The sequence below is a fragment of the Penaeus japonicus genome, unplaced genomic scaffold, assembly GCF_977035675.1.
Source record: "Penaeus japonicus unplaced genomic scaffold, GWHDUDI00000001_assembly GWHDUDI00000037, whole genome shotgun sequence".
Taxonomy (NCBI): Eukaryota; Metazoa; Arthropoda; class Malacostraca; order Decapoda; family Penaeidae; genus Penaeus; species Penaeus japonicus.
Window position 1 is genome coordinate 14,869,915 of NW_028234439.1, and position 15,000 is coordinate 14,884,914.

General features: G+C 36.4%; 1 protein-coding gene across 1 annotated transcript in view; it reads left to right on the plus strand.

Moving 5' to 3' along the window:
- The window catches only part of LOC122258878 (uncharacterized), a 74,404-nt gene that overhangs the window by 41,352 nt on the left and 18,052 nt on the right, over nt 1–15,000 (plus strand). The window contains exons 14-17 of the mRNA XM_086532478.1: nt 790–10,948; nt 11,901–12,037; nt 12,200–12,316; nt 12,600–12,683. Coding sequence (XP_086388604.1) covers nt 790–10,948; nt 11,901–12,037; nt 12,200–12,316; nt 12,600–12,683 — 10,497 coding nt within the window. The remainder of the gene's footprint in view (nt 1–789; nt 10,949–11,900; nt 12,038–12,199; nt 12,317–12,599; nt 12,684–15,000) is intronic.

Genomic DNA, 15,000 nt, shown 5'->3' on the forward strand with positions numbered 1-15,000 from the left:
CATACATACATACATACATACATTCGCACATGCATACATACATACATACATACATTCGCACATACATACATACATTCCCACATGCATACATACATATGCATACACACATACATACATACATACGCACATACACACACACATACACATACATACATACATATATACACACATATACACACACAAAAATACATACATACATTCACACATTCACACATACATACATACATACATACATACATACATACATACATACGCACCCACATACATGCATGTATACATACACACATACATAAATACATACGCACATATATATGCATATACATACATACATACATACATACATACATACATACATATATGCATACATACATACATACGCACATACACATACATACATACATACGCACATACATATACACACATACATACGCACATACACATACATACATACATACGCACATACACATACATACATACATACATACATACGCACATACACATACATACATACATACATACGCACATACACATACATACATACATACGCACATACACCTATACATACATACATATGCATACACACATACATACATACATACGCACATACACATACATACATACATACGCACATACACATACATACATACATACATACATACATACATACGCACATACACATACATACATACATACATACATACATATGCATACACACATACATACATACATACGCACATACACATACATACATACATACGCACATACGCACATACATACATACGCACATACATATCTGTTGTGAAGGACTCAGTGAAAGAATCCATAGAAGTTTCTGTAAAGGAGTCAGGGGAAGTTTCATCAAAGGACTCTTGTGAAGTTTCTGGGAAAGATTCTAGTAAAATTTCCTTGAAGGATTCCAGTGAAGTTTCAGTGAAGGACTCTAAAGATGTTTCAGTTAAGGACTCCATTGAAATTTCATCAAAAGATTCCAGTGAAGGTTCATTGAAAGACACTAGTGAAGTTTCAGTGAAGGACTCCAATGAAGTTTCATCAAAGGTTTCCAGTGAAGTTTCATTGAAGGACTCATCAAAGAACTCCACTGAAGTTTCAGGAAAGGATTCTGGTAAAGTTTCACCAAAGAACTCCACTGAAGTTTCAGGAAAGGATTCTAGTGAAGTTTTATCAGAGGACTCTTGTGAAGTTTCAGGAAAGGACTCAACTGAAGTTTCAGTGAAGGTCCCCAGTGAAGTTTCAGGAAAGGACTCAACTGAAGTTTCAGGGAAGGTCCCCAGTGAAGTTTCAGGAAAGGACTCAACTGAAGTTTCAGGGAAGGTCCCCAGTGAAGTTTCAGGGAAGGACCCTTGTAACGTTTCAGTGAAGGATACTAGTGGTGTTTTACCAAGTGTTTCCAGTGAAGATTCATTGAAGGACTCCATTGCTGCTTCATCAAAGGATTCTACAGAAGATTCAACTGAGAACTCCAGTGAAGTTTCAGTAAAGGATTCCAGTCAAGTTTTGTTAGAGGACTCTTGTGAAATTTCAGGGAAGGACTCAACTGAAGTTTCAGTGAAGGACCAGAGTGAAGTTTCAGAAAAGGATTCTAGTGAAAATCCTGGGAAGGACTCCAGTAAAACATCAGAGAAGGATTCCTTCAAAATCTTAACTGAAAGTCCAGTGAAAGATTCCACCAATACTCCAACAAAAACAGTCCATGAAGTTCCCAGCACTGACTCTAATGAAAGCACTTTGCCAAAGGAATCCAGAAATATCCTAAAAAGTACTAATAACAACAGGAGTGACTCACCAGCAGTAGGCTCTGTTGAAGTTGCATCATTGAATCCCAGCGAGCTATCAACAACTAGCCCCAATGATGTTTCGTCAGACGCTGCTAATGAAGTCTCGTCAAAAGATTCCAGCGAAGTTGCGGAAGACGAAAACAGGAAGTCAGGGACAAATGTCAAGGAGAATGTGATCAGAGATTCCAGTGAAGTTAAAACAGTGACTTCAGGGGAAGTTCTTGTAAAGAATTCCGAGACCCCGGAAAAGGAAGGTAACAAAGCTTCAATGAAGAACATGGGGGAAGTGAGTGAAGTTCAAGAAGTTGCTGGAGAATGTCACCTGAAGGACTGTAGTGAAGCTAAGTTGGATTCCAGCAAAGTCTCACTGCAGGATTCTAGTGATATTGTAGGGAAGGACTGTAGTGAAGTGTCGGTGAACAGTCCCAGGAGAACACCTGAGAGAGACACAAGTCGAGTTTTGCCTCTGGTTGTCAATGAGTCATCTTTGAATGGAGGAGATAAAGTTGCCTGTGTCACTTTGAATGAAGAAGATAAAGTATCTGATTTGATTACCTCGACAGTATCGGAAACAGAGTCCTCTGCAAGATCTAGTGAAGCATCAGACAAAGAACTGTCTACTGATAGAAGTCAAGATCATACTAGTCCCTCAGTTACATCTTTTGAGGAATCTAGTAAGTTGGCATGTACAGACTCCAATAAAATGTCTCCATCCAAGTTAACAGATGTAGTGCCTGCAGAGGATTCCAGTAATGTCTCACCAGAGTGCAATAGCAAGATTTCATCGGAAGAATGCAGTAAGAAGTCAGTTGCTAAATCCTTTAAAGAATTGCCCCAGAGTTGTGAGAGAGTGTCATCTGAGACTGCTAGTGAAACCTCAAGTGAAATTATAGCCAAAGAATCTAGTGAAAGCTCCATTGATAACTTAAAGGAAGTACTGTCTAAAGATCCTGCAGTGTCTTTAAAGAACAGTTCTCAAGAAACAACCAGAGACTGTTCTGAAGTACCAGCCAAGGAGTCCCTTCAGGTGCCAACAGAAGAGTCCAGTCAAACACTAACCGAAGACAGCTCTTCACTGTCACCAAAGGCATCAAGTGAAGTCACAACTAATGACACCACTGAAGTACCATGTAAGGTTTCTCCTGATGTGTCAAGAATAGACTCAACTCAAGTACCAAAGGAGTCACAGGAATCACCAAAGGATTCCACTCAACTACCAGCAAAAGATTCTCCAAAAATGTCAGTGAGAGAATGTCCCGAAATGTCAGCTAGGGATACTTCTGAAGTACCAACTATGGAGCCTGAAAAATCAGCAAATAACTGTGCTGAAGTACCAACTACAGAACTTCAAATATCCACAAGAGACACTACTGAAGCTCCAATAAATAAGTCTCAAGTATCACCAAAGGACCTCCTCCAAGAAACAACTAAGGAGACTCAACTAACAATCAAAGACTCCAATCAAGTACCATCTATAAATTCTCCTCAAGAATTAGTAAAGGAGTCTACTGGAATACCAGAATCTGCTACAAAGGAGTCTCTAGTAACAGCAACTGACTCCACTCAAGTACCAACAAAAGAGTCTCTAGTAACAGCAACTGACTCCACTCAAGTACCAACAAAGGACTCCTCACAGTTATCAATAGAGGATACTTTACAAGCTTCATCAAAGAAATCTCAAAGTCAGGTTTCAGTTTGTACATCAAAAGATTTGGACAATGAATTGGCTGAAGTTACTAAGAAAAATGTGAATGATAAAGATACAGATGATTCAGTTAGAGATACTGCAATAATAGTTACTGGGACTAATTCACAAGATATTGCTGAATCAGGTGGAATCAATTCAGTTGTGTCTGCCAGTGAGGATAAAGAAGAAGATGAAGATTCAAAATCTCTATCCCTCAGAGTGTCAATTTCAAGATCATTTGTTAAAATTCCCGATCCTGATGAACAGAATGGGGAAGAAAATTTGGCAGATATTGATAACGGATCCACAGCTAATGTGTCCAGTTGTTCCAAAGCTAGCACATCCAGCTCTGATATCAGTTCAGTTGAAAGTGACCAGAAATCATTGGAATCTAATCAGATTGATAACAAAATCAAATCCACCAAGACAATACATGAGACCACAAAGAAAGATTCAGAGCTTTCATGTCAAGAAATAAATGAGACTTCACTAGACAAAGGAAAGAATGAAGATGCTCAGGAAAGTACAGAGGTTAAGAATTTAACAGCAACTATAGCCAAAAGTTCCACCAAAATTACTTCAGCTGCAAGAGATGTCATCCCAGACGCAGACCAAAAACATTCTAAGTCCATTTCAAGTAAAGGATCGTCAGGGAGTAAGAAATCAAAATCACAAGAGTCCAGCAGCAAGAAAAAGAAAACATCGAGCAGTCATGGAAGTGAGAGTAAAAGTGGGGGGAGTAAAAGTTCAAGCAGAGGAAAGGACTCAAGAAAAGAAAAAGCCAAGACAGATGTCCGTAGTAAAGATAGTAAATCAGAGAGACGCAAAGGTGACAGCAACACAAAAAGTAAGACATCACCAAGAAACGATTCACAGATACCGAAAGAAACACATCCTGAAACATCTTTGGACAAGAGCAAGGGAGGCAGTGATGATATGCAACAAGTCAAGGAACAAGAACCCAAGCTGCCAAAGAAACACAAGAGTGATATCAGAAACAGTGAAAAAAGATCAGAGGCGAGTCGCAATAGAGAGTCTAGCAAAGATGGAAAAGATGGGATGGAGAAGGACACCAAAGTGAGTAGCAAGAGTTTGACCAACAAAGCTCTGCCAAGTGCATCCTTGAAAGAAAAGTCATGTAGTGATGAGGACAAGGATGGAGCTGTAGAGAGTACATTGACATTGTTAAAGAAGGGAACAGATGACTCCATTCATACTCCAGGGGATTTAGCTAGTAAAATAACATATCAACAAACTGACTTACCAGCTTGTCATTTGGAAAGGAAGAATGATACTGTTAATAAAGACTTACCATCCACTGGAAATACTGACACAGATACCAGCAATAACTCAATAACCAGTCAGCAACAAGATCAAGGTACAAACTTAAGAACAGATAAGTCAGACTTGCAAAAGGCAGGGGAAACAAGTCCCAAGGTAAAGTCAGGTGATACACTGAAAGAGAAAGGTAATGTGAAAATTGCTAGCGATTCTGAAGTGTGTGTGATAGAAGACCTGAAAGAAAAGAAAGATAAATCTCCTGAGAAAGAAAGTGTTCTGCCAAAGTCTGATACAGGGAGAAATCCAGCTGAAAAGTTGACTCCTCCTCTGAAGGAAAAATCCAAGTCGGTTTCTTTTGAAGATCAAACAGGTAAAATTGCTATGGAACATGGAAAATCAGCTGCTGCAGATAAAGAGAATTTGAAATCAAAGAAAAAGGATGAAAAGCTTCAGAAAGAGAAAGAAAAACACGCCTCTCCACCAGCTGAGAGGAAGGACACTAGCCAGTCATCATGTAGTACGCCTAAAAAACGATTAATCAGAGATGACCGCAAGACTTCATTTGATCTAGAACTAGCAAAGATATTTGGAGAAACACAAAATGAAGTTGTAAGTAAAAAGAAGAAAAAAGTTATTCACAAGAAGGTGAAAAAAGAATCTTTGATGAAGGTTAAGAAAAGCCACAAAGTTACTAATCAGGAATGCAAAGAGAAAACTAAAGAAAACAACAAGCAAGCCTCTTCAAGCTTGAATAAGGAGAAAAGTAATGAAACAGTTGTCACCACAGAAAACATTAAGACTGTGGTCTCAGTTGAAGATAAACAGCACAGTGAGGGAAGGGAAGAAGATACTGCTAAAACTGCTGATAATAAAAGCCAACAGCACAGTGTTAAAACATCTGAAAGCAATATTAAACAGCATGGTGTCAAATCATCTGAAGGCAAAGAACATGATAGTGCCAAAACATCTGAAAGCAAAAGTCATGATCACAGTGTCAAAACATCGGAAAGCAATATTAAAGAGCATGGTGTCAAATCATCTGAAGACAAAGAACAGAATAATAGCAAACCAGCTGAAGGCACAGGTCAACAGCATAGTGCCAAAACATCAGAAGGAAAAGTTCAGAAGCATAGTGTTAAAACAATAGAAAGTAAAGGTAAAGTTCAACAGCAAAGCAGATCCGTTGAAAACAAAGAACAACAGCCTAGTAGTAATACGTCTGAATGCAAAATGCAACAGCAAAGTATCAAAGCATCTGAAGGTAGAGAAAACAAGCACAGTGCCAAGACATCTGAAGGCAAAGAACAGAAGCATGGTGTCAAAACAACTGAAGGCAAAATTCAACAGCAAAGTATCAAAACATCTGAAGGTAAAGAAAAGCAGAGTGCCAAAACATCTGAAGGTAAAGAAAAGGAAAGCATGAAAACATCTGAAGGTAAAGAAAAGCAAAGCATCAAAACATCTGAAGGTAAAGAAAAGCAGAGTGCCAAAACATCTGAAGGTAAAGAAAAGCAAAGCATCAAAACATCTGAAGGTAAAGAAAAGCAAAGCATTAAAACATCTGAAGGTAAAGAAAAGCAGAGTGCCAAAACATCTGAAGGTAAAGAAAAACAAAGCATCAAAACATCTGAAGGTAAAGAGAAGCAGAGTGCCAAAACATCTGAAGGTACAGACAAGCAGAGTGCCAAAACAACTGAAGGTAAAGAAAAGCAAAGCATTAAAACATCTGAAGGTAAAGAAAAGCAGAGTGCCAAAACATCTGAAGGTAAAGAAAAGCAAAGCATTAAAACATCTGAAGGTAAAGAAAAGCAGAGTGCCAAAACATCTGAAGGTACAGACAAGCAGAGTGCCAAAACAACTGAAGGCAAGTTTCAGCAGAATACTCTTAAAACATCTGAAAGCAAAATGCAGCAGCATAATCTTAAAGCAGCTGAAGATAAGGAAGAACAACAAGAAACTGCCAAAGCAAATTCAAACAAGGAAATTAGTGAAAAGGCTTCAGCTGCAGAGAAGAGTGACAAAGCAGTGTTACCAGGCCATCAAAAGGATAATGAAACGCAAATTAAAAAGACTTCCCCGAAAGATATGGCAGAAGAGACTATGCCCAATAAGGAAAAAGCAAAGATAATCGATGAAATGCAAGGGGAAAGAAATGTTGAATGTTTAGAAGGGAAGATTTTACTCATCACAAGGAATGCTAGTAAGGTAGACCTAGGCAAAAAGCATGTGAGCCGCTGGGATGTCGTTAACAAGGTGGAGAAAGGGGAAAAGGTTAAGCCCATGCCAGATCAAAATTGTGCAAAGGCATTCACGACCAAGAAGAGGAGTCGATGGGATCAGATGGAAAAGCAAAGCAACAAACCTGTATCAGAAGAACCAAATAGGAAAGATGATGTGAGTGCAGAGGATGAGAAAGAGGCTAAGGATGCACTAGGAGAGTCTGAACCCATCTCTAAGAAGTTAAAAGGACCAGAATCATTAACTGAGAAGAATAAGAAGCTTCAGAAAACCCTGAATGATTTGTTTTGCGAAGAAATTCCAGCAGGAAATGACACTAGGGACCAAACATCAACAGTCTCCGATCAACAAAAAAAATCAAAACCCAAACTAAGAAAAACGTTGACGGATCTTTTTGGCAACCTGTCCTCATCATTCTGTGACGATGAAGAGGAAAATGAAGATGAGGAATATGATCCAAGTGCTGGCTTTCCGAAAAAACAGGGAACACTGTACGGTACAGACAGTCCACCGGAAGTACATGGCGGAGGAGATGTAGAGTATGAACCAAAATCAATAAGCAAAAGTGTTGCAGTTGAAGAGTATGATCCAAAATCTTCACACAAAAGTTCACTAAAACTAGCATACGAGCCCAAGTCATTTTCAAAACCAGTTTCAGAGACCGAGTATGAACCACAGCCCATATCAGCAGTTATAAACAAACCAGAGTACACTCCAAAACCAATAAACACAGACAGTGCAAAGACAGAGTATGAGCCAAAACCTGTCTCAAAAGCTCTCCCAAAGCCAGAGTACAAACCCATGTCTGTGTCAAAGAGTTCGTCTTCCAAGAAAAGTTCTGAGAGTGCCTCAAAGTCTGCTACTGATAAGCGAAGTGACACTGGAGGATTGGCAGCACCAAAACATGACTCAAAACCAAATAAGCCAGGATGTGATTCACAGTCTACCAGAACATCGAGCACTGATGAGAGCTCAAAGACCCCAAAGGGGGAATCAAAAATGTCTGACTCAAAATCTTCAAAGAGGAGCTCAGATACTGAAGAAGTGCAGACTACTAAAGGTAATTCAGACTTAGACCAGGTTCTGAAAGCATTGAAAACTATATCGAAGATAGACCAAGATCCAAAGTTTAAGACAACATCAAAATTTGAACAAGATTCAAAATCTAAACCTACACCAAGATTGGAACATGACTTAAAATTAAAATCAAAATCAAAATCAGATATAAATTCAAAAGAACAAGAAACAACTTCAAAATCGGTAAAAGATTCAAGATCAAAAGCAAAGTCAAAGTCAGAGAAAGACTCAAGATCATCCAAAGGGAGCTCCAGGTCAGAACACGAATCAGACACGTCAAAACACTCGAGACACAGCTCTTTAAAGAGAAAATCAGATTCAAGGCACGAGTCATCAAAGAAAATGTCAAAGACAGATGAATCCTCACAGAAAAAGCCTCCTTTGAAAGACAAACGTGATTCCAAGCATGTGAAGGAGGCCTCTTCGAAATCCCTCTCTGACTCAAAATCCAAAGGGTTATCTAATTCTGATGGTAGTTTAAAGTCTACAAAAATGAATGTAAAGCCAGAGGTTGATGGAAAGATCTCCAAGGCTTCCGATCCAAAGTCCTCAAGAGACACGTCAAAAACATCTCATTCAAAACATTCGAACCACTCGTCAAAATCAGATTCCAGCTCAAAATCTTCAAAGGATTCCAGAAGATCAGAAAGTGAGTCAAAATCAAAAGGGATAACCAAGGGAGAATATCCATCTGTGAACACTAAAGAGCAGTTGAAATCAGAGGATGGAAAATCAGCAAAAAAGGCATCAAAAGAACCATCCAAACCAACAAAACATCAAATTGACATAGCTGAAACTTCCTCCAAAGAGTTACCAAAGTCAGACAAGGACTCCAAATCATCTAAAAGAACAGGCTCAGATCAACTGAAAAAGTCCAGTAAAGATGTATATCAAGGTAAATCTGTCAAAACATCCAAGGAGACCAGCCAAACCTCTGGGGGAAAAGAAAGTGCAGGTACAGAACACATCTCTCAGACATCTTCAGAAGTAAAAACATCCAAAAAATTACCTAATTCATCCTCAAAAACATCTGTGAATACAGAGGGAGATCCCAAACCATCAGTAATTACAGCAACCAAGCCAGAGGAAGAATTGAAAAGCAAAGACTCATTAAATTTGGAAAAACATAAGAGCAAAGGTGGGTCAGTCATTCCATTGGCAGAATCTGACATATCATCCAAGAAAGAACCCTCCAAATCAAGTCAGAACATCATGCTTTCAGAGAATGTGAAGTCTAAAGAACTTGATCTTAAGAACAGCAACCGAACATCTGCAAGTTCTCAAAGTAAAGGTAAGAAAGACAATGATCTGTATGTGCCAAAAGCACTCTCAAGTGAAAAACGAAGAGCTAAATATGTTCCCCAGGCGCTGACTTTACCATCTAATAACACAATCGAAGATGATGAATATAGTCCCCTCCCAGTTGGGCTTGATAAACCAACACCAGAGTACATACCAAGTGATATCTCTGAGAAGTCTAAACATTTACTTCAAGATGAGGAATATGTCCCACAGCCAGCCAAAGTTATACCCTATGAAGCTCGTGGTTCATCTATACCTGAGGACACTGCCAAAGAAACACTGCTTCCACAGTCCAACCAACAGCTGGTAGTCACTAACAGTGTTGACAAAATCATCCCTGGATTTTATCGGGAGCAGGAGGGTGGTGACAGTAGCCAGGGAAATAAAGATGCAAACTCAGGGAAGAAAAGTAAAGACCAGGACCAATCAGGCAGTGGATCATCTAAGAAGAATGGGGCCAGAAAGCAAAAGACAAAAGTGCCTGGGCCTGATGCTGCTTCAGGAGGTTCAAAAATACTTGTTTATGTTCCACCACCACCAACATATGAACACATTGTAAACACCCTTGGAAATTATGATATTCCTGAAGTAGTCCATCCAAGTGCTTTTTGTAGTAATCCAGTTGATGTACCCCCAAAGAGTTTGGAAATTGGAGGCAAAATCCTCAAACTGCAGACAACAAAAACATCAGATTTAGATGACTTTGAGGGCCATTTTCAAGAGGACGGGCTGTATAATTGGCGTTTACTTTTGAACACTTTAAATTCAGAAGTGTCAGAGCAAGTTGTTCATGATCCATGCATGATGAAGAATCAAGGAAGTGCTAAGTCTGCAATACTAACGCCACTCAGAACTCCACCATCACCAGCAGATGTGACAAAGTGGCTAAATGCAAGAAAAATCATGAAGACAATCACAAAGGGAAAAGATGATGAAAGTGATGATGATGAAAATGACAATGGTCAGGATCCTTCATCTTCACAAGGTAAGCAGAAAAAATCAGAAGATAATGTAGGTGGTTCATCGTCGGATAAAGATACCTCTCAGAAACAGTCAACACAAAGAGAGTCGTCAGGCGAGAAAGGTCAGTCCAAAAAGTGTGTGGAAAACGTAATATTGAGCACAAGCACACCACAGTCACAGAAATTCTCAGGGCTAAAATCACTGCAGTTAACCCCTATAGGAGAGACCAAAACACCAGAAGGGATGGACACAACGGAAAAAAATCCATCCTCAGCACCAAAGCAGAGGAGTACGAAACGTAGAGTGTCATGGGACAGTGATGCGCCATCCACAGCAACTGGAAGCGAACAGAAGAGGAGACGAGTGTCCTTTGAAGGCACGCCTGACACAGATCTAGGTGTTCAGAAGCTAGATCAAGAGGCAAGTCATAAGAAGGACAAGTTTGGCAGTCTTGCATTGGTCCCAGAGGAAGCTCAGGAGGCCCTTAATACGAATGCCCTGCCGAAGCAGCAACAACAGCCAGAAGGATCATCCCTTCCGTCTACCAGTGAAAAGACCAATGGAACATCAGGCCCTGGAAACAAAAAAGGGAATGATCTTCAAGGTAAAGTCATGACTTGATCATATTCATTTTTCATACCCATGCCCTTTTATATAGTGCACACACACACACACACACACACACACACACACACACACACACACACACACACACACACACACACACACACACACACACACACACACACACACACACACACACACACACACACACACACACACAAATACACACACACACACAAATATATACATACAATTATGTATGTATATATTTATGTATATATATATATCTTTCTATCTATCTATTTATCTATATATCTTTATATCTTTATATCTTTATATCTTTATATATATATCTTTATATCTTTATATCTTTATATCTTTATATCTTTATATCTTTATATATATATATCTATATATATATATATATATATATATATAATACATATACATATACATATACATATACATATACATATACATATAGCCTACATATACATATACATATACATATACAAATACATATACATATATATATATATATACATATTCATATACATATACATATACATATACATATACATATACATATACATATACATATATATATACATATATATATATACATATACATATATATATATACATATATATATATATATATATATATATATATACATATATATACATATATATAATATATATATATATAATATATACATATATATATATATATATATATATATATAATATATATAATATATATATATATATATATATATATATATAATATATATATATATATATATATATATATATATATATAATATATATATATATATATATATATATATATATATATATATATATATATATATATATATATATATATATATATATATATATGTATGTATATATATATATTACACATGACTTATACATATGCAAAACAAAATAAAAGGATATGTCATATATAAGAGATGCTAAAATTCCAGGTAGAGCAGAAGAGTCAGAGAAGACCAAGACTCCCCAATTGTCTGAGGTGCGGGCAGACCTCTCGCTCTCTGACACAGAGGACTTCATTGATAGTTCTCAGCCTCCTGTGTCACTTACTCCCTCTGTCCCATCAAAGGTAATTGTGACAGTAGATGTGTTTATAGTGTATAGATCAACTAATGACATTCTTGAATATTAATGTCTGGGTTTCTATCCATAGCTTATTGTCCAGTATTGTAATTGCCCATGAATCATGACAAAAACTGACTAGGTAATTGAAGTGCTTGAATTTTCACAGATTGCAAGACAAGGTAGTCAGCTCACCAGTGACTCAAGTCTCCGTAGACAGTTAATGGACACACAGTTTCGTCAGCAGTTTCTTAGCTTTTCTGAAGGACCAGCGTCGTTATCACAGGTAATTGTTGATGAGAAGAGTATAGATGTTTCTTGATAATTGTGTTTCTAATGGAAGCAGTTTATGCATGTTAACTTTCAAGTTTTTGCCATGAGGTAGAAGTTAACTGTATTTAAGTTGTTTTTTCATGTAAAATAGTGTTTTTTTCCCCTCTTTCCTTATCCAACTAGGCATAATGGCCACTGATACATTCTTGAGGAATTTCATTCTGAAAATGATGCAAGTAATCTTTACAGATGCAGAGCAATTGAGTGTATAAATAACATTTTTTTTCCACCCATAGGGTATAGAAGGTCCAACTTTGAACAACACTTATGGGTTTAAATTCTCTTCCCAAAACCTGCGTGAAGCAAAGGCCCTCCACGAGGTATGTTTGATTTCTCCTTTTGCCATTTCTATAAGAAAAATTGCCCCATGATGAAATTTTTGTTTAAGTTTAGAAACTGTCCATATTCTCTGTAATTTTTGAAGATCAGCAAGGAGATTATGATATATATATATGTATATATATGTACATATATGTGTGTGTACATATGTGTGTGTGTGTGTACATAGATGTGTATGTACATATATGTGTGTGTACATATATGTTTGTGTACATATATATAAATATATATATATATATATATATATATATATATATATATATATATATATATATATATATATATATATATACATACTCATATATATATATACATACATATATATATATATATATATATATATATATATATATATATAATATATAGATATAGATATAGATATAGATATAGATATTATATATATATATAATATATATATATATGTATAAATATATATATATGTATATATATAATATATATATATATATATATATATATATATATAATATATATATATAATATATATATATATATATATATATAATATATATATATATATATATATATATATATATATATATATATATATATATATATATATATATTGGTTACACATATATAGATGTATAAATATATATGTATATTTTATATGCTTTTATAATTATATGTATTTTAAAAGAATCAGAGGTACATGAGTGACAGTTGAGAGTAAAGATTTAACCCATTGGTTGCGGTTTTATAAATTATGTATAGTCAAGCAGAGCCATCCATGTTTACGACTGATGCTGCCTTGACAGCAAATAATGCCATCTGCTACCAATGGGTTAAAGAATGAGAGTAAAGTGTGAGTAACAGTAAGGTATGAAAGTGAGAGTAGGATGTAAGAACAGTCATAAAGCAAGAGAAAAGAGAATCAACAGAAGAGTAGAAAAAAATAGAGAGAAAGAGGAGGATAAAAAAAGTTAGAAATAGAAACTAGAGTAAGTGAGAATAGTGTACTAAATTAATGATAGAATAGAAGAATAACATGTGTTATTATAGAGCAGAATTAGCCTATGAGAGTGAGATGAAAAGTAGAGTAGGAGAGTGAGTAGAGAAGAGGTTGATAGTGAGTAGAGTGTGAAAATGAGAGCCAAGGATGAAAATGAGAAAATGAAAGGAGAATAGGGTATGAGTAGACCAAGATAAGAAAGTATTTTTAGAATTTGGAGTCAAATTCTAATAATTGCATAACTGTGAAGTACGTGTTTGAAAATATCGTCAGAGTTTCAGAGTTTGAGGGAGAGAGGAGCTGTGAGAGTGAATGATTTCGATGTGATAAAATGACAAGAAAAGTTATTCTATATTCACTTGCGAGGAGTTATTGCTGTGATATTGTCTGTTTTTGAATCGGTGATTATTAGTCTTAGAATTTGTTAAATAAGATATGATCAAAGAGTTTTTATTATTTTGTTTTCTGATATATTTCAAAATTAAACACTTTCTTGCATAAGTGTGGAAATGTTTAAGGGCTGGATCCAAGAAATACTTTGCAATGTTGCAGCTTATGTTTTGGTCACAAATGAAACAAAATTGTGACCTACTGTGATCAATCCAAGAATGTTGCATATGGCGCAATTATTGTGACTGCATAATGCTGTCGTAAATTCCTCAAGCTGAATATAAAATTGCCTATAAATTATGTTAAGCAGAGGCAGAGGATCTTTATCCTTTGTCAGAGCATCGGTAGGTGCGGAGCTTGAGGCAACCGTAAGACCACTAAATAATGGTATTGTTGTGATAATTGTGATTTTAGATTTCACTACACTATAAAGTAGGGTTTAGTGATTGACAAGCAATGTAAAAAAATTTTTTTATGTCATATTTAGGTTTCAGTGTTAGTTCTACTGAAATATTTCATTCTGGAAAAGTCATTTCTCTCATGGACTGTTTTCACCAGTGCTGTTATATCAGCAGAGCCAGCATTAGCCTATTTATTCCTCTAGATAAGAGGCTTGGAAGAGAGTGTAGGACTTTCTATATGTGAGAAGTATTGTGATAGTATTGGGAGGTGATTAGTGAATGCATTTTGAGACCGTGCTTCTCATTGGCTTGCGAGAGTAATGACTTTCAAATCCATATTTAAAACTGTTTAGATCGGAATGCACTGATTTTCGCAACTGTTACCGTTGCAAATTATGCAAGAGTGGATTTATGACGACTTTCTTGGATCCGGGCCCTGGTGATGCCACAAAATTCTAGTCAGTTCAGTGATAATTAATTTTTAGTGTTAGAATTTGTTGCTTGGTATAAGATACAGGACCTTATCATCAGATTTGC